At 60.4% G+C, this 19,483-nt stretch overlaps 3 protein-coding genes across 3 annotated transcripts; 1 reads left to right on the top strand and 2 right to left on the bottom strand.

Moving 5' to 3' along the window:
• Window positions 1-1,768: 1,768 nt before the first annotated feature.
• GNGT2 (G protein subunit gamma transducin 2) lies at window positions 1,769-3,579 on the bottom strand. The gene is made up of 3 exons (XM_084275636.1): window positions 3,514-3,579; window positions 2,692-2,781; window positions 1,769-2,321 (listed from the first exon to the last, which is right to left on the bottom strand). Exons 2-3 carry the CDS (start codon window positions 2,773-2,775, stop codon window positions 2,196-2,198), a joined length of 210 nt encoding a protein of 69 aa, XP_084131762.1. The 5' UTR covers window positions 2,776-2,781; window positions 3,514-3,579; the 3' UTR covers window positions 1,769-2,195.
• Window positions 3,580-4,900: 1,321 nt separating this feature from the next.
• ABI3 (ABI family member 3) lies at window positions 4,901-9,666 on the top strand (the record flags this gene model as incomplete). Its single annotated transcript, XM_084275356.1, has 9 exons — window positions 4,901-5,017; window positions 5,458-5,569; window positions 5,882-6,123; window positions 6,977-7,153; window positions 7,815-7,897; window positions 8,031-8,126; window positions 8,351-8,583; window positions 8,697-8,816; window positions 9,025-9,666. 9 exons carry the CDS (start codon window positions 4,901-4,903, stop codon window positions 9,183-9,185), a joined length of 1,341 nt encoding a protein of 446 aa, XP_084131482.1. The 3' UTR covers window positions 9,186-9,666.
• A 204-nt stretch (window positions 9,667-9,870) lies between these two features.
• Window positions 9,871-17,003, bottom strand: PHOSPHO1 (phosphoethanolamine/phosphocholine phosphatase 1). Its single transcript, XM_084275635.1, has 4 exons — window positions 16,837-17,003; window positions 15,142-15,247; window positions 12,687-12,791; window positions 9,871-11,950 (listed from the first exon to the last, which is right to left on the bottom strand). Exons 3-4 carry the CDS (start codon window positions 12,729-12,731, stop codon window positions 11,189-11,191), a joined length of 807 nt encoding a protein of 268 aa, XP_084131761.1. The 5' UTR covers window positions 12,732-12,791; window positions 15,142-15,247; window positions 16,837-17,003; the 3' UTR covers window positions 9,871-11,188.
• Window positions 17,004-19,483: the final 2,480 nt, after the last annotated feature.

Raw genomic sequence — 19,483 nt, 5'->3', positions numbered from 1 at the left:
CCCACCCCCAGGCAGGGAACCCCCTCTGGGAGCGGGTCAAACCCCGCTTTCCCTGCATGCGAAAGCATTTGAGCAACTGCCAGGCCTGTGTCCGTGTGCTCCCGCAGCCCCAGCCGCAGCCCCCAGCGCGGGGATGGGCCCGACCCCATCGCCTCTTCCCAACGCCCCGTCCCATGGGGTGGAAGAGGTCGGCTCTAGACCGGAGTTTGCAGCCGTTGTCTTCGCTGTGTCTAAATCCGCGAGCAGAGGGTTTTGGAGCCTCAGGGGAGCAATTTGCCATCCGCTCAAGGGCTGCTGCTGCGGTGGAGGTGGGCGAGCATGAAGCAGCAGCAGGATGGGAGGTGCTGCGGCAGAGACAGAGCAGTGTCGTGGTTTTACCCCGGCTGAGAGCAGAGATCCACCCAGCTGCCTGCTCTTTAAAGGAAAAGAGGAGGGGGAGAAGGGGGGGGGAGGGAAGGGAAAAGGAAGGGGCAAACAACAACCCCCAAACCAAGAAACCAAAGGCCCGTGGGTTGGGATAAGGATAGTTTACTAGAATAGCAGAAAGATGAAATACAACAATGCTGACAGGACTTTAGAGCAAAAGATAGATGAAACTGTTGATACACAATGCAGTGTCTCACCGAACCCACAGCTCAGGCCGTGCCACCCAGAGCCGTCCCGGAACCCGACTGTCCCCCAAAAACCACACATCCTGGAGCCGACCTCTCCTCCTCCCATCAGCCCCCTTTATACCGGGCAGGACGTGATTGGCATGGAACACCCCCTTTGGCCAGTCTGGGTCACCTGTCCTGGCCTCGCCCCTCCTTTCTCATGAATAGAGAAATATGAAGAACTGAGAAAGTCCTTGACTCTCTGACAGCAACTAAACCCATCAGGGTGTTATCAGCACTGCTTTCATTCTAACTCTCAAACACAGCATCCCATCCGCTGCTACAAATGAAGTTAACTCCATCCTGACCAAACCAGGACACAGAGGGACTCTGAGAACTGAGAAGAGCTGCTGCTTCTGTGTGGGGTTGATATCTGGGGGGGTTGGGAGAGATTTCCCTGAAACAATACGTATTCGTCATGGGGGTTAAAAATGAGTAAGAACAAACTAAACCCCAAAAAAACCAAACTGCAGTCACCCTACTGAACTCAGAAGCTGGCCGTGCCCCAGGTGATCAGCAGGGGATGAAATTTGTCCTGGAAAGAAAAGCTATGGAGCAGGAGGATCACAGCCTGGCATTGCGAGCTTAGGGCTTGGAGAGTCCTGTCTTGCTCTAAGGACCTGCTGCCCCCCACACTACCTGCTTCAAGTCATCCCCATCACCGATGGGACATGGTGGGATGAGACTTTACAGCCCCTCTGCCTGCACAGAGCCCGGCTGCTCTTCTGTGCCTTCCTGCAGCAGCAGAAGGGAGCGGACAGGGAAGCACTCAGAGCTGCCATGGGCACAGGTAGGACCCGACCCAACCTGACTTGCTTTCCCACAGCTGCCAGGGGGGATCCAAAGGGAGGAAGGGAGACCGACAGGCAGAGTGAGGGTTAAACCCACTGCCTGGGGGCTCGCTCCTTCCCATGCCCTGCCCTGTGTTGGGTGAAGCTCACCCCTGGCCATCCCCTGGCTCTCAACTCAAGGTACATGATGGGTGTGAGCTGTGTAGGACTGGAGAGCAGCTGGGGCGAGGTGTAGGAATAAGGAGAACAAAGGTTCAGACCCCTGGAAGCCTCAGAGCGGTGGGGTGGGTATCGCCCTCCTGTGTCAGATGGGGAAACCGAGGCACCGAGAGGAACTGGCTTGAGCAGGGTCCTGCTGGGAGGCTCTTCCATAGCTCGGCTTTGGGGTTGTGCTGCATGGAGAAGCATCAGTCCAGCCACAGCTCTGCTGGTTCATTACAGCCCAGTTTGCTGCAGGCTGCTGAGAATGGAGAAGTTTTGCTTGCAGGAAGCCAGATGTAAATCAGCTCTGAGCACAGAATCACACGCTGTGCTGGCTGCTGAGCCTCATCTCCTGTGGCAGTGGGGCAATTCTTTTTCTTCTTTTTTTCTTTTTTTCCTTTTTTTTTTCCTTTTGCCATCCTTTAGCTGCACTACGCTTTGGTTCTGGACTCCCCAGCGCTGAGGTCAGACTACAGGGAAAGCAGCTTTCTGACAGTCTTGGCTTGCACACGGGGATATCCCCGTGCCCAGCGGTGACAGCAGTGGGGGGTCAGCTTATTATACAGCCCCCCTTCTCCTTAAAGGGGTTCTTGTCCTCAGGGACTCCTTTCAGCAGCGGGTCTTCGCCCGCCATGGACTCGATGTACTCCTTGATCTCTTTGCCGGTCTTGGAGACCTGCCAAGGAAGGAGATGCTCAGCCTGGGTTATGGGAATGAACCCTCACTGCAGAGCTGCTTTCCCACTCATCAGCTGCCTACGAACCCGTTCCTGCAGCCAGGAGAGGGGAACTGTGGCCATGAATATCCCACCCAGCATGGGGTGTTCCCGAGAGCATCCCTGGGGTGCTATGGGCACCTCACTACACGTGGGGCTGCCGCTCCCAGGCTCTGGCAGGCTTGAGGGGAGAAGTGTGGTTGCACACACTTCAGCCTTCATCTGAGGTTTAATCTCAAGAGTTTGGGGTTTTTTCCCCCCTTTGCAACATGGCCAGGTCAGGAAATTACCCCACAGAACAGTCCCTTTGCCTTTGGGGTGAAAAACTCACCATTTGCCTCTCATTCTTCACCTCCTTCTTCAGCTGATCCAGCTCCATCTTCAGCAGCTCCTTCTCTGTCATGTCCTGAGCCATTTTGCCCTGTAACCCCAGGGAAACGGGTTGTTATTAGTTACAGCTGGGGAGATGAGGTACTTAGAGATACAGCTTAGCAGAGGACAGGAACAGCTGGACTCGATGATCTTAAAGGTCTTTTCCAACCTTGTGATTCTCCTAAAGCAAATTAGGACCATTGCTTTGGCCCTAAGAATGCAAACACTGTTAATGCCTGAGCTACCCCCATGGTGAGAGATGGGCTGATGCTACAAACCGGAAAGGAGGCACCTTTCAAAGCCCTTCTTGTCCCCAGATTTACATTTCTTGTGAGCCCCAAAATGGATGGAGGCCCCTTTGCTCTGAACTCAGCTGCTGGGACAGAAGGATTTTGGGGCCACGCAGGTTGGAAGAGCCAAAAAAGCCTCTCCAAGGGTTATGTGAGATCCCCAGGTCTGCGCTGCTGAGATCTGTTCCCATTTAAACGTGGGGTTGAAAACCTGGCTGGAAGCTTTTAAATAGGTGACTAAGCTGGAACGTGCCTTGGTCTTGCTTTGGGAGGTGTCAAGATGCGCTCCCTGGCCTCAGCTGGGCTTCCAGAGCTGCTCTCCTGGTGCCTGTGCCCAGTGCTCCTCTCCCCATGGATGCCCTCAACACACACCCAGCCCCAGATGATGCTCCTGGCAGAGCACAAGGAGCCAAAAGCCACCCACCCATGGAGGGGTCCCAAACCGTGTGGCCCCCATGATGCTCTTTACCTGAGGGAGCAAAGCCACTTACCTCAGGGACAAGGGGCTGCCCCTCTCAGCAGCAGAGACCTTCAGAGATCCATCTGAGAGGAGATGCTGTTGACTGAGCCCTGGTTCTCTTGCTCCAGGCTTGAAGATGCCACCAGCTCTCTGGGAGGGCAGCGGGGAGCAGATGTCTTTGGTCCTTAAGCTGATAATGGACTCAGGAGCATAAGCTGGTCAGGTGTTGGGTATTAACCTCAAAGCCCCGGGGTAATCAGTGGTGGGGCTGTGGGGAGGGTGAGGATGGGGGAGGAGGGGTTGGGTGGGTTACTGGGGCAACTGGGAAGCCCCTCAGCTCCCACCATGGGTGTCTTTGAGTCCACAGTGTATCTAGGTCCTGCCCTGGCTGGGGCAGAGATGAGAGCAGCTCTCAGGGAGTTTGGGAGGGGATGGAGAGGAGGGGAGCTGTGGTGAGGGGATCTCTGGGGGCTGGTGTGGCCTCATCGGGCCAGGGAGCAGCTCTTGGTCCTGAGGAGGGCGTGAGGAGCTGGGCTGGGGCTGGAGGAAATTCATCATTTCCCTCATCCTTGTGCTGGTGGGGCCGTGGGCTCAGGAAGGGCCAAGCCCTGACCTGGGGTTTGCTCCTGTCTGGCCCCTGCAAAGTTGCCGGGGCTGAGGACAGGGCAGGGGAGGCCTGGAGGAAGCGTCTGCGGGGGGAGGACCAGGAGGAGGAGGAGAGGGTGGAGGGGGATTTCCAAGCACCGGGGAAGTGGGAATTTCCTGCTCTAACTCAGCCTCACCCGTGGAGCTCTGAACTGTTGTTAGCAAACACTGAGAAGGACACGCTGGCCTGGGTGAGGGGACGCTGGGTGTCTTCACGGGGACAACATCGCTCTGTGCACCAAGCTGAGTGGGGTCTGGGCAGCCAGGGTGATGCCCTGTGGGGGCACGGGGCTGTTCCAGGGTGGGGGGACCTGCACTGTCATCTGCTGCATCCCTTGCCAAGGCGAAGGGAAGGGAATTGCCCTCCCTGGAAGCTCAGCTCTGGGCTCCTGGAGAGTGGCTGTGGGTGTCAGAGATGGGGTTTGGGATCCCTTTTGGTCCTTAACTCTGCTCTGCCAGTTTCACATCTTTCCCCACAGTTGCCCCACATCCTCTCCCTGTCCCCCCAACATGTTCCCCCCATGGGGCTGGGGCTTCCTCCCCGCTGGGCCCCCACCTCTCCTCAGCTCTCCTGTGTGGGCCACGATGTGAGAGCGGCTGGGAGGATGAGATGAGACGATGTGAAGGTGCCGGGGCGTGCTCCACAGCCACGGGCTGTCCCAGGAGGGGATGGGGACACCGCGGCGCCCGCAGGCCCTACGTCAGCACCACCGCGAGCTTCAAAACGCGGCGCCGAGGTGGCCGGGGAGGAAGTGGGAACCCAGCCCTGCACCATGTCGGAGCTGGAGCAGCTGCAGCAGAGCGACATCCCGGCGGGACGGCAGGTCCTGCGCGACCACCACTGCAACCTCCTGCGGGTGGCCGATTACTGCGAGAGCAACTACCTGCAGGTGAGGGGGACGGGGATGGCTGGGGACGAGCTCTGGCTTCGGGGCTGGGTGTGATGCTGGAGGCAGCTGGGAGCCCCAGTCCTGGAGGGGTGGCTGGTGGGTGAGGGTGAAGGCTCTGCCCTGGGAGACAGGAGCTAGAGCATCCCTGTTGGCTTCTTACTGAGCGCTGCCTGACGCCGCTCAGTTGTTGGGGTTTGGATGTTTTTCTTCCCGTGCCTCAGTTTCCCCTCTGGCTCCACAGCAGGGTTTCTGTTCAGCTCTCAGGGTGGGGGTTGGGTTGCAGGAGGGGATCAGGGCCACCAGCCTTGCCTGGGCTGTCCCCAAGGCTTCTGAGGTGCCTCCTGGCAGGGCAGAGGCGAGCCAGACGCCTGGGCACACAGAGCAAGCATGGAGCTCTGCTGCTGCCAGCTTCCCTCCCCCTCCTCCTCCTTACCTGGTAGCCCTCCCAACGGGAGCGGGGTACAGGAGCTTTTGGGGTGAAACAGGAGGGAAAAGGCTTGTTCAGGCCCTGTGTGCCGGGGGATGATGTCTTGGCTGGGGCCAGCCTGCGATGTGGGTGCTGGTGGTGGGCAGCCCACTGGAGCAGAGCTGAGCAGGAAACATGGTGAGCTGTTCAGGGCACTGAGACACCGTCCCTGGCACGGCTGGTGGCACGGCACGGCCGGCTGGCTGTCCCCAAGGGCGGTGGGAGGCTGAGCTGGGTGCTGTGCTCCGAAACAGCAGCACCCCTGGGAGGCATCCCAGCAAGTCCCCGGTGCTGGGAAAGCCAAACACGGGTGTCCGTGTGTCCTGCCGGCGCAGCCAGAGGAAGTTTGATGCATTTGGAAAGCAGAAGGAAGCATCTTGGCTACCGTGTGACTCCAGCGTGGAGAGGGAGGGCAGCGGTGGCTGCGCTGCACGGGCTGGGCAAGACCCACCAGCCGGGTTTCCCCCTCCAGGCGAGCGACAAGCGGAAGGCGCTGGAGGAGACGATGGCGATGAGCACCCAGTCCCTGGCCAGCGTGACGTACCAGGTCAGCAGCCTGGCCAGCGCCTTCCTGCGGCTGCTGGACCTGCAGGCAGCCCAGCTGCGCAAGGTGGAGGCGGATATCGACTGCGTGGCTCAGGTGGGACCGTGCCCCAACCGGTGCTGGCGTTGGGTCCTGAGAAGGGGATGGGCTCTGGGAAAGGGGGTTTGGGCACCTTGAAAGGGCTGGACACCCTCCTTCCCCGCAGCTTCAACAGCCCATCAGCCCACCCATAGCATCACCGTGCAGTGGAGATGCCAGATTGCCTCTCTGTGGGTGGTGGTGGGGGGGGTCACCCAACACATCGTGGAGGGAGAAGTCCACCCCGGGGCTAGGAAACTGGTGTCTGGGGTGATCTCCCAGTCTGGGCACTTGCAAATCCCAGAGAAGGGAATCACTGCCCAGGAAACCTCAGAGATGCCGAAGTGAAGTGATGGGATTTGGACTGTTGGCTTGGCTGGCGTAGTGTCCCCTTGTTAAGGCCTGGCCTGGTCCTCCCAGAGCTTCTGGACACTGATGCAGAGTCCTGTGGCCTCCCATCTTCTTCCTGGTACTTGGAAGCTGCCTGGAGCCTTTCCAACTATGGGAGGAGACAGAACCATGTCGTCACACTGGAAGCAGTGGGAAAACAGTTTTTGGGTGGCCAAGCCTCACACCGCCCCCTCCCCTGTCCCTGCCATGTCCCCCCAATCCCTGCTTTAGGAAGGGCCAGCTTTGCCATCAAGGACATCGCTTGTCCTGCTGTTACGGAGCAGAGCAGGATCTGCCCCTGTGCCTTCAGCTGGGCCAAGGGGTTCAGGTTCAATCCTGATCCCCCCCCTGCGACCTCCCTCCCACCCCTTTCCCTTCCAGGCAGGGAGATGGGGCTGGGAGTGGTGGTGGGACTTGTAGGGGGCAGCAGGAGGTGGGGACAACCTGTGATGGGATGGTGGGGACAATGTCATCTCCACAGAGGGTTGACATGCACAAGGAGAAGGTGTCTCGCCGGGAGATCGGCTTGTTGACTGTCAGCAAGAAGTTCCCGTCCTACCAGAAGATCACATCCCCCCCGAACCCCCCCAGCCTGGAGCCCTACTACAGGAAGCCCCTCAACTTCAACATCCTGGATGACATTGGCCATGGCATAAAGGTCAGCCTGGGGCAAGGAGGATGTCCCAGGGGCATGAGGGGGGTTTGGATGGGTGCTCTTGGTCTCGATGTCCCCAGCATTGCACTGATGGGTGCATGGGTGGGCTCAAACCCCCCCTCGATGGAGAAAGGGGGTCTGTCCATGCCCTGCAGCCCATGTGGGGCCCACGGTCCCAGCTCAGGGAGGGGAGACACAGTCTGATACAGCAAAGGGAAACTGAGGCACACAATGCTCAGCAAGGGCCGACAGTGCTGCTGGGACCTGTACTGAGCCACAACGCTCTCGCCCCCACGGCGCCTTTCCCAGCACCGAAAACGCTTGCGCAGGAAGGCGCCTTGCTGGGGGGGGGTGGGGGTGGTGGTTTCGGCAGCCTCACAGGCACCAGCCGCCGTGGGGCCGGAGGGGAAGTTGGGGTGCTGGGGCCGCGGTTCCCACGGTGGCGGGTGCCTCTCAGCCGCCTCCGCATCTCAGATGGGTCTTTCCACTCGGCTGCTCCCATCGGGGGGTGGGGGGACCCAGCAGAGACCTTGGGGTGCTGCTTCCTGCAGCTGGGGGGGGGGGGGGGGGGGGGGGGGGGCGCGGAAGGTCGAAGCTTTCAGGGGTGCAATGAGTTTGTTGGTCATCTCTGGCTGCCCTCACCGTGTCTCCCTGCGCCCAACAGGACCACAGCACCCAGCTGTCCCGCACCGGCACCCTGTCTCGGAAGGGGATCAAGTCGACGGCACAGGCTGGAGGCACCCTGGGGTGAGGCTGCGTGGGGATGGGCACAGGGATGAGTGGGTGATGAGGGTGGGGGACAGAGCCACCAGCTGCACTGTGGGGTCACCGCTGGGCTTCCGGCCCTGCGCTGGGGAGTCAGCACCTGCTCTGCCCACAGGAGGAGCACCCGGGTCCCTGAACCCATCCAGCCCCCCGTGGTTCCTGAGAACAAGCTCTCTGCGGCCTCCTCCACCACCTCTCTGGTCTCCATCAGGTACCGGCGCTGCCTGGGGGTCGGGAGGGACCAGGGTGGGAAGAGGTTCTGCTGGGTTGGGATGGAAGGTCTGGGGTTTGGGGGGGATTTGCCAGATCTCCTGCCCATGGTGACCACGGCACATAGCAGCCTGTCCTGGCACTGGGCACGTGGCTGTTTCCAGACAGTGGGGGGCAGAGGCTGGGCCCCCCATCCTGACACTGCTGCTATTCCCCCTCCTCCAGCTCGAGCGGAGCTCCAGCAGCCCCTGGTGAAGGCATCCCTGCACCACCACCACCACCCCCCTCCTTATCAGGACCATCCCCACCACCCCCAGCTGCTGCCCCACCACCCCCAGCTGCTGCCCCACCACCCCCAGCTGCTGCCCCACCACCCCCACCGCTGCCGGGGCACCTGGCCATGCCCCCACCACCCTCAGAGGACCTGCCCCTGCCCCCGCTGGATCTAATGCCTCCAGGTAAGTGCTCGGTGGTCCTGGGATGCTCATCCTGGGAGGTTCCAGGGCTGCGTTGGCCTCTGCCCCCCCCATGGGGTCCTTCCTTCCCCATTGATCTCTTGGGGGTTTTGCAGCCCTAGACAACTTGGAGGTGCTGCCACCACCAGCTTTGCCTGACTTTGAGGACATGGCCCTACCACCACCTCCTGCAGCAGAGGACCCTCCCTGGGCCCCCGAGAACTACCTGGAGAAAGGTACAGTGGCTCCCCAGACCCCCCTCAGATCTCTCTGCCGTGGTGCTTTCAGTTGAGCCCCTGCCCACAAACCTGACACCGAGGGTCCTGCGTTGGCCAGGGTGGGATGGCGAGTGATGCTGTGGTCTGGTCACATCATTGTGGTGGTGGGCTGGCCCCTGGGGTGGCCTTGCTGGGCTCCATGCCCCCTCTCTCCCTCCTCCTGCAGTGGTGGCCCTTTATCCCTACGAGCAGCAGAAGGACAACGAGCTCTCCTTCCAGCCCGGCGCCATCCTCTTCGTCACGCGGCGGTACTCAGACGGCTGGTACGAGGGCGTCATGGGTGAAGAAGCTGGTTTCTTCCCCGGCAACTACGTGGAGCCCATCTGAGCACCAAGGGTGGGCAGCTCCCTGCACCCCCAAACCCCGCATCACCTACCTGGATGGGTCGCATCCTGCTCGGACAGGGCTGTGCTTCGCCTTTGAATTATGGCTTTGCACAGCTGGGATATCCCACAGCTCAGCCCTTGTTGGGGCAGACTGGGTGCCAGTGCCCAGAGCACCCCCCTCCAGCCCATCCCCTCTCCCCTCTGCCTTGTCTTTACATTTTTAATGGCAGCAGCTCTGGCTGATGCTGGTGCTGGGGAGGTTCAGCACCGGGACACTGGTGCTGGGCTGATGTAAACACGGTGGGCAGCACGTTGGGATGAGCCTGGTGATGCTCCTGCTGAGCATCCCAAACTGCAGAGGGAGGCAACGGGGGCCAAGGAGAAGAGCAGCACCCACCACCGCCCCAGGACCCTGCCTGCTGTCCCCATGAGCTCAAAAGGCAGAGGAGGGGTGAGACAGAGCCCCATCCCGCCCCAAAGGAGTGCTGATAGGGTCAGCCCCAACCTGCAAAGCATCCCTTGGAGCCTGGCCCTGCTCTGCTGCTCCCCCCAGTGCCACCCCCCCTTCCCTTCCCAAACCCAAGGATGAGAGACAACACGTAGGTGTAACTGGGCGCGCTGTCTCACACTGGGTTTATGTTCTGGCTACAACCAGCCCGCGTACCTGCAATATATCGCGATATATCTCTATGTACATAATGGTACTCTTCTTTTTAATTCCATGGCTTTAAGTTCCACACAGTTGAACAGGGTCCAGAGGAGGAAGAACAAAGTTTTGGGGAGGGTCTTGTTGGGGTGGGGGATGAAATAGAGGAACAACTCAGGGCTGCTTTGGTTATTTCCTCACTGCTCAGGGCTGCTGTCAGGGTTTCCAGGCTTTGGAGGAGTCACAAGCCGCCCTCGGGGGCTGGTAAGGCTGTGGATAAATCCAGGAGAAGCCAACACCAGAGAGCAGCGAATACTGTTGGTTCCCCCATGCAGAGTGCAATTAGAAGGGGTAATTAATACTGCAGTGGGGCAAAGGGGGGTGGGGTGGGGGTGGGGTTTGGCCTCTTGGGGACATGATGCCAGAAATGCTACAGCACCACATCTCCCAAGAGAGGTTGGGCACCAGGGCAGGAGGGGAATGGACCCCTGGGTGAGTGGGGGGGTCAGTGGGAGACACGAGGAGACGACTGGTACTGGCTCAGGGCGAGGAGGAACCTGCCTGCCCTGGGGAACGTGGGGGCTGGTTCACCCTGGAAGCAGAAGCAGAGGATGGAGGTGGAAGGCAAGGACAGGTCCTCCTCCCCGCCCAGGGATGTACTCACCGTGCCCTGGGTGAGTAGGGATGGACACTAAAGGGTTTGTTCCTGAAGTCCCACCTCTCCAAAAGGTTTTTTTGTCCCTCACATCGCAGTTTCTTCAGAGAATAACGTCTCAAGGGACAGCTGACTCCATCGCAAGGCTCAGGAGCTGAGCCAGGAGCCACCTGCCCCAGCGGGGTGCGGAGGGGAGGCCGGGCAGCACCAAGTCCCCAGATCACACTTCCAGTGGCTTCCCAAAGAGGCAAAGGAGCCCTTGAGCGTCAGGTTCAAGGCAGCAGCACTGCAGCTCCTGGCATGGCCGGGTGGGTGAGGGACAGGTGAAGGCAGGAGGAAGCATGTGCAGCACCCAGCCTGCCAGGAGCTGGCTGCAGGTCTTTTGTGACGTTGAAAGGGACAGAAAACCAACCAACCCACCCAAATCACTCTTAGTGTTGGCAAACAGCAACGCTGGAGGAGATGGCCGAGCTGCATAGAGAAGGGTTCATCAACACGGCAGGGGAAGGAGCAGGGGGGACCTGGAGAAAGTGCTTTAATCACCCGGGGGGAGGAGGAACTCAGGGAGGACAGGCAGGAAAGCAGCTGGGTGGGGGGCTGAGCGTGCAGAGCCGAGGAGCGTGGGGTACAGGATGTCACCCCCCCATTTCCCCCAAGCTTCTCCTTTCCCAGCTGCTTAGAGTGAGAGAGTCTGTTCCCATCCTCAACACTTCTTCTTGAGAACCTCCTGGAGATAGTGGGCAACTTCTGCAGCCGACTCCCAGGGGACAACGGTGGCCTGGAAAGCTCCAGGCTGCTTCTTCTCCATCTCTTGGGCCATGCGGTGCATGGGGAAGCCTTTCCTTGGGAAAGCCACGTCGGCTGACGTCAGAGTCATGGAAGGGCAGAAGTCATTGGCCCCATCCCCCACGTAGAAGACCCGCTCGAATTCCGCCTCCTCCCGGGCTCTCTCTGCCAGGTACTCTGTGAGGATCTTGCGTTTGCACATGTTGGCCGGGCAATCAAGGCACTTGTGGCTGTGGTAGGGCCCCAAGGTGAAGTACCCCCTCTTGTCGAAGCCGGATGGGTTGCTGAAGATCTTACGGAACAGGGAGTGGAAACCGGCTGCCCTCAGGTTGGACTCGATGCCGAACATGTTGGCGTCGGAGATGAGGATGATCTCGAAGAGCTCGTGGTTCTTGGAGAGGAACTGGAAGAGCTCCGGCATGCCAGGGGACAGGGGGATGTTCTCATAGACCATCTTGAAGTCCCCCATCTTGACGCCCTGGTCCCCCATGTAGGCCAGGACACGCTGCATGTACTCGTTGTAGAAGCCCTCGCGGAAGGTCTGCCGGATGTGCTCCGGCAGCACCTGCCCCGGCGCCGCCCGCACGATGGAGTCGTCGCTGTTCTCGTTGATGATGGTCTCGTCGAAGTCGAAGACGAGGAGGTATTTGGGTGGCCGGGGACTGGCCATACCAACGCCCTGCGAGGAGGGGGGAGAACACCCACCCCTTAGGTCAAGGTGCTTCGCTTCAGCTCAGGCACAACCACAGCGGGGACAGGCCCCCGGCCCCTGGGTCCTCACCCGGCCCTTAACCCGGCTGGGTTTGGTGGGGGGGATAATCCCCTGCTGATTTACCCCCCTCCCTGGCCCTAAGGGGTTTATCCTGCCTATAAAGGGCTCGTTTTTTCACCGCTAATCCCATCCCCACAGGCAAGGCGGTCACTGTGCCAGTGACCCCTCCCAGGGGACCTGGGGACAGTGCCAGCCTTGGGGTGTTTAGTGCAGGGAGGGGCCTTGGGGAGGAGATGGGGGGGTTTGCTCCCCAGCCTGCTCCTGTCCCACCTCTGGCAGGGGTCTGTGTCCCTGTAGACCCCCCCGCATTGCTGCCAAGAGAGAGGACAACACTTTGCAGGGTGTGGTTCCTCCCAGGCTTGGGCTCTGCAGGCACCACACGCTCTGGAGAAGCCAGGGATGGCACAGAGCCACCTCCTGCCCTGCCCTAAACCCAACGTCAACCCAACATCAATCCTCTTTGATGACACAGTGCAAAGCTGGTGAGCCCCAGCCCCCCTGCCCCGTGCCCACCCACTCAGCTGAATCCACCCTGGCTCCAGCAGCACCCACCCACCTCCTGGCTCCACAGGATGGGGACCCAAGTCCTGCTCCCTGAGCAGAGAGGGGATGGGGGGGGGGGGGGGGGGAGGATGGCACTGACCTTAAACAGGCATGGCAGCCCCACGCCCTCGCAGCACCTTTTCATTGTAAGACCATCACTCTGCTGGCGCCGCGATGCTGAAGGCAGCACTCAGGGCTCGCTGGGCTGCAAACCACAAAGAAAGAGGGGGGGGTGTGGGGGGGAGAGTTTGGTTTAGGGTTTGGCTTCTCCCCAGCTGCCACGTCCCGGCACGGCAACAACTGTCACGGCACGGCCAGGCTCTGTGTCCTGCAGCCATCTCCCAAGCCTGGGACCTTTTGTACCAGGGACGGAGGAATTAAGAGTCTCTGGAGAGCAGAGCGAGGGGCAGAGCCCGTTTAATGCTTCTGATCCCTCTTAATTCCCCCCAGCACCCGGGCTGTGCCACACGTGCAAGCGAGCCAGCAGCAGTAAACCCCAGCGACACAAGCCCTGGGCCAAAACTGCCCCAGTTTTCTTCCAGTATCAGTAGTTTGGGGTTTTTTTGGTTATTTTTTTTAAATGGAGTTGTTATCCTGGAATGAAAGCTGGTGCCCAGGCAGCTCCAGGGAGAATGAGCCAGGCTCCTGCCCTGGAGTGATGCCAGAACCCAGGATACGGCTCCTGAATTCTGCTGACCTGCTGTGGTCCCCAGCAAGCAAAGCAGAGGGATGGCAAACCTCAACCCCCCCCCCAAAACCCCACAACCTCACAGCCAGAGCTGGCTGGAAACCTGGGCAGATGGTTAACAGGAAGAATAACCCAACTGGGACACTGGAAATTTTAACTGGGTAACCAGTAGCTCGGCTTAGCCTGGCACTAGGAGGATTTCAATGATTACAGGGTGGGGTTTTTTTTTGGTCACCAGCATGCCAACAGGAAGAGTTATTTCAGCTGAAGGTGATTTGTGTGGGATTGGGCTGGTCTGAAGCCCAGCATCCAACTATTTCAGGCACAAACACGCTTCATGACTCTGCTGAAATAAACCCTGGCTGCAGCGTGGAGGTGACACTGCACAAGGAAGAGGGGACACGACATGAAACCCTGTGTGGACAGCTCATCACAGCCCCTCAGTGTGAAGCCTTCCAGCCACACGCTGCTGATTTCTTTGGGGAAGCAGCCAGGTATTTATTTGGAGCCCAATAATGCTACAGCTGGCCCTGGGGGTGGCTTTAACCACCGGGATTTTCAGTTCTGAACCAAGAGAACTAGAAGAAAAGAATCAGGAGTGAAGGAGTGAAGGACTAATTGTAATTTCTGCTGTTATTTGTAACGAGCTGCCAGCAGGGAGAGAATAATTTGGGTCTCAGCCTGGAGGAAACGTTGTGGTACTGGTGCAGCAGCACGGGGAGGGCTGGTTATCCCACTGCAGGTGGCTGTAAGTGGGACGTGGACATGGGGAGAGCCCTGAAAAAGTTCTTCAGGGGGGAGAGTTTTGTGCTTTGCAGAACAGGAATGGCTGGCAGAACACAGACCTGGACAGAGAGTCCCTTTAGTGGCTTTTCAGCTGAGGTTCCTGGGACTCCATCCATCCATCCATCCATCCATCCATCCATCCATCCATCATGTTTCATACACAAACCCTGACCTGTGAGCTGGGGAACAGCCACTCTGGTCCCTTTTGGCTTCTTGTAGCTCTGAGCAGCACAAGCTGGACTCAGCATCAGCCACGTCGATCCCATGTTAATTCATCCTCAGCCCAGCCCCACACGAGCTCTGCCCTCCCACCTCCCAGGGGCGGCTCCGCTCTGCGGGGCTAAATCCAGCTGCTCCAGAGAGCTGGACAACAAAACCAGTTCCACTACCAGGCTCCTTGTCCCTGCGTCCCCAGCAACCTCCCCCACACAGCAGCTTCCCTTCTGTGGGTCGTACTGGGAGGAGAGGGCACTGGACTGTGTTTTTTGGTGGGATTTTGAAGGAAAACCACAAGCCATGGAAGTGGGTTTGGACAATTGCTGCTCTTGGCTACTGGCAGGAGATGGAGCATCCCTGCCACGGACCCACAGGAGCTGCTTTGGGCTCCCAGCTGTCCCCAGTACCACAACGAGCATCACCTTTATGCAAAAGAACAGTCACAATCAAACCAGCGTGGGTAAAGGTCTGGGGTGGGACTTCTCACCATCCTCCGGGGGCTGTTGGGCAAATTACATCCCCCCCCATGTGCTGTTTTCCCTTTAAGATACAGAACAGGGAGATACCAGCGCTGAGAGCGGCTCCTGATAACCCAGCGCTCCGGCTGCAGGACAAGCAGCCACCTCAAACCCTGGCTCTGCCCCACGCAGGAGGGGAGCAAAGGTGAGAAAAACACCCCCAAAAAAACCACTGAGCTGATCTCCCAGCCCTATGTTACCCCGTTCAATCCAGCCAGGAGCCTGTGGGATGCCGTTAGCAGCGTGGGATGGAGCATCCGGCTCCATCCGGGGTGCAGAGCTCTGAAATCCCTGCAGGACCCTGTCACGGCTCCCAGAGGAGCTATTTCTGCACAGAGATGACTCACCCGGCGGCTGCTGCTTCCCGGGAGCGCGTCCGTCCACCTTCTGCAAAAAAGGGGCTCCCTCCGAGCTAACAGCAAAGCGGCGGCGCTGCCCAACATCATGCAAAGCCTGGAGGGCGAGACAGGGAACAAACCCAGGTATCTGCTCCTTAACCACCTCCAACAGAAAGGCTGCAGCGAACTGAATTCGGGCTGAGGATCCAAACATGCGGGAAAATGATTCCCCGGGGTAGTTTATCCCCCGAATCTCTGGGTTCCCCCCCCCCTCTGGTAATCCTTCCAGCCATCCCGGGGATCCTTCTGCCGGGAGGAAGGGCCGGAGCCCAGCGCGACTCCACGACGCCCTCGATTATCTCCCCAGATCAGCTCTGTGTCCCAGGGAACCTCTGCCCCGCCGTGGGCTCTGTCCCGTCACGGGTTCAACACAGGACGAGCTGCACGGAGAGGAGCTGCACACCCACCCTCTGCCACGGGGTCGAGCCCCGTGTGAATCCCTGAGCCGGCCCGGATGGGGCTCAGCACCCAGTTTTGGAGCCGGGACCTGCTGGGCTTGGAAAGCAGAAGGGCACGGGGGCATTTCCCAATTGCAAGCAGAGCCCCCGGGCTGGTCTGAATCACCGGCTGTACTCTGCCCTTGCTTGTTTTGAATGTTTTTAACCTTAAAACAAATGATTTGGATGCGGCTGGGGTGTAGAACACGCTGCTTGGGGGTTTAACTCCAACCCAACTACTGACCTTGGGGAAACGCGTCTGCCCACCCCTTGGAGGGCAAAGCAAGAGGACAGGGTCCAGCTGCCCCAAAAGCTCTTGTGCCCCAAAACCTGATCCTCTCGTGATCCCCATGACGGGGCCACGGGGGCACCGTCACGAGAGGCTCGCATCGCTCCTGGGATACCCCCTCATCCTGCTCCCATCCCCGGCCAGACACACTCCTCCCGGAGCAGAGCCAAACGAGGGAGTTAATAAACCAGAGGAGGGAAGAGCTCGGAGGGTGTCAGCCAGCCCCAATCCTCTGCCAGGGTCCCACCTTCTGCCCCGCGGGTCCCGCTTCACCCCAGATCCCCCAGGGTGGGGGGAATGGGAACACCCCATGGATGATGTTCCCTTTTTTAACGGTGTTGGTTTTCCCCGTGGATCCCTGATTCCGCCCCCCCCCACCCCCCCTCCCCGGAGCCGCCGCTGAGCATCCGCAGCCCCTCGGTCTCCCGGGACCAGCCCGGTGTCAGTTCCCCGCGGTCGGTGGTGTCGGGACCGGCAGCGGCTGATGCTCCAGCTCCGGTACCGGCCCGGCTCAACCCGACACCCGGGACTGGTGCAGACTCACGCCCGGCCGCTCCTCCCGGTACCGGCGATACCCGCAACGGGGCTGACTCACGCACGACCGGTACACGAAGCATCCTGCTCGGTCGGTACATCCCGGTACGGGTACCAGCCGGACCGGTCCGTCGAGAGCTCAACCGGGTGGAGACGCACCGGTACCGGCACCAGCCGCCCCGCTGCCCGCAGCGTCCTACCGGCCAGCGAAGACCCGCACCGGGCGGGCACCTCCCGGTACCGCCGCCAGCCCCACCAGACCGGCTTCTCCCGGTGCTGACACCCGGTGCACCCTCCTCGGAGCCTCCTACCAGGTCGGTACCTCTCGGTACCGGCCGCCCCGATGCAGACTCACGCCTGATTAACCCCCGGAGCCCTCCTTACCGGGTGGGAACCTCCCGGGAGCGCCCGGGTCGCTCCGGTGCCGGCGGGCGCGCAGACTGCGCGGTGCTATTCCCGGCCGCGGAGGGGGCCGGGGCCGGGCAGCGGCGGCTCGGGGGCGCGGTGGGGCGCGGTGGGGTGCGGCGGGGCCGCTGCCGGGGCTGCCGCCAGCGCGGCCCCTTTAAAGCGAAGCGCCCGGAGCCGCGGGGCCGCTCCGCGGAACAACCGCAGTCCGCGCACGTCACCGCCCGCGCGGCCAATGGCAGCGGAGGGGGAGGGGCCTGCGGAGACACGGCCCCTTCGCCGCGGGGGTGGGGGGGTAAAGGCACCCGGCCCCCACCCCCCCACCCCCCCCCGCACCCCCCAATTCCGCGTTACAACAGAGACATTTCGGGGGGGACTTTGCCCCAATTCCCCCCCGGCCGAGGGGCTCCGACCCCCCAAAACGCTGCCCCAAATCCCCCTCCCACCCCCCTGCGGGAGGGGGGGGTCGGTGCCGGCTTCGCGTTGCCGGGGAAAGCGGCTTTACCGGGCACCCGCCGGTCCCCGGGGAGCCCGAGTCACCCGGCCCCGCCCGCAGCACCGGGGGGATGGATGGGGGTGAGCGAGGAGGGGGGGAGGGGGGGGGAGCTGGAGCTAATTTTAAGCGCTGGCTCGGCCCCCGGCCCCAGAATTACAGGGTGTCCGGCCAGGGCAGCCCCGGCCAGCACCGCCACACCCCAAAATACTCTGCTGGGCTCCGGGGGGGTGGTTAACGTGGTGCCTTTGGGTTTCCAGGACGCCCCAGGGGTGTGGGGGGGGTTGTGTGGTGTGTGCCGGGGTATAAAAAGAAGAAGAAAAAGAAGGAAAACCGAGAGAAAACAGAGGGGGGGTTGTGGGGAGGGAGCAGCCCGGCCCTGGGAACACCCAGTTGAGGGACCACCAGAGGTTGGGTTTTGTCCTGCTCTGTAATTAAAGTGCCCGAGGATGGAAGGAGCCGAAGTTAAAAAGGGCTGGAAAAAGAAATAAGGGTTGTTGGTTCTCTGCTCCCTCCGTGGGGGGGGAGGGACAAAGTGCCACGTCGCCCCCGGGCTCAGGCTGGAGCCCCCAAAGTTCGGATATTTCCCCTTTTTTCCCCAAATTCAGTTGGAGGTGAGAGTGGAGCTGAGACCTTCCAGGGCAGCCCGGGTCCCGCCTGCTGCTGGACAGGGACCCCCCAGACCCAGCGCTGGGGGGTGGCACCGGCCTCCCCCAAGAGACACCTCCCCACCCCCCTTATCAAGAAAACCTTTTATCAGCTGTTTAGTCTGGGCGGGGCTGGGAGACGCGAGAAGGTTCCTCTGCCCCGTGGGGGCTGCGCCGCTTCCCCACCCACCCCCCCGCTGTGTTCCCCCCTTTGGGGTTCGGCTGCAGCCCCCCCTTTGAGCCCCGGGTCGGGGGGGGAAAGCTGAAAAGGGCGAATTCTCTGCTGCCTTCTGTCCCCTTCCCACTGAAAGGCAGCGGGGCAAAGATCATCGCGGAAACATCCCGGCTGGGGGGGTTTGGCCAAGGGTGATCCTGCATCCTGGTGATTTTCCACTGCCGGGAGCCCCGAGAGCAGGTGAGGACAGGGCTGTGTGCGCCGGGCTGGGCGGGCTCCAGGCTGGCAGCGCTCCCCCAGCTGGGGACAGACATCCCGGCCACAGGACACACAGGGAGACACAGGGAGACACCCAGGGGGGCACCCAGAGGGACACAGCGCTCGCCTTGGGTTCCCCCCAACAAGCAGACTGCATCAGCACTGAGAGGAGTCATCCAAAGCCCACACTGTCCTTGTCACCTGTCTGTCTGTCCTGTCCATCCCCACCTGCTTTATTTCCATCCTACAGCTCCTGGGTTCAGACTGGTCCAGCAGCTGCTGTGCTCTAAGAGACACGTTTTGGGGAAGGAGAGGGTAAAACCAGAGGTTTCCTTTACCCTGAGGGGAGTTAAACCCAACGGCTCCGGCTTCAGGGCATGTGGATAAGGAAACCTGGCAGCTCCCAGCCTCCTGCCACCTCCCCCACCCAGCACTCTCCACCCTGGTATTTTTTACAGCAACAAATTGTCAGTTAGTTAAGTATTTATGTGGTTAATAGGAAAAAACAACCCCCAAACCCAGCAGCTCAAGCAGCAGGGTGACAAACTGCATTTCACCTCAGGGTGTGGGGTGAGTCCCGTCCTGTCCTCACATCCCCTCAGCAACCGGGACGCCTGACCAGGGAAGCAGCTGGCTCTGCTCCCTGTGGGCTGCACCCAGGCAAGCCCATGGCTCCCAGAGCTTCTCCTGCTGGCTTCAGGTGAGTAGTTAATGCTGGAAATCCCTGAGGAAGGAACAAGGACTCAACAAGTCCCTGAGGAACAAGGACTAGAGAAGAGGTCAGGTCACCACCCATCAGGAGACAAAGTGTTTTATGTGTTCTGATCTGTGTATTAAAGCTCAGGAAACAGGAGGAGCAAGATCAGGGGTTTATCAGGTGGGATAAGCTTCTGCTGAAGTGGTGTGAGAGAGACACTGATAACACCAGCTATCTCCACACCCCCAGGTCAGCAGCACTGGCTGCTCCTACTGGGGAGCTGAGCAAGAGGATGCTCTGGGTGGCCACAGCCCTTTGTGGAACGTCCAGCTGGAAATCCTCCTCTCTCTCTCACA

Source organism: Gallinula chloropus (assembly GCF_964237585.1).
Source record: "Gallinula chloropus genome assembly, chromosome: 26".
In the NCBI taxonomy this organism is placed as follows: Eukaryota; Metazoa; Chordata; class Aves; order Gruiformes; family Rallidae; genus Gallinula; species Gallinula chloropus.
Note: the sequence above shows the minus strand (reverse complement) of the source record. Positions and strands in the feature narration are given on the sequence as shown.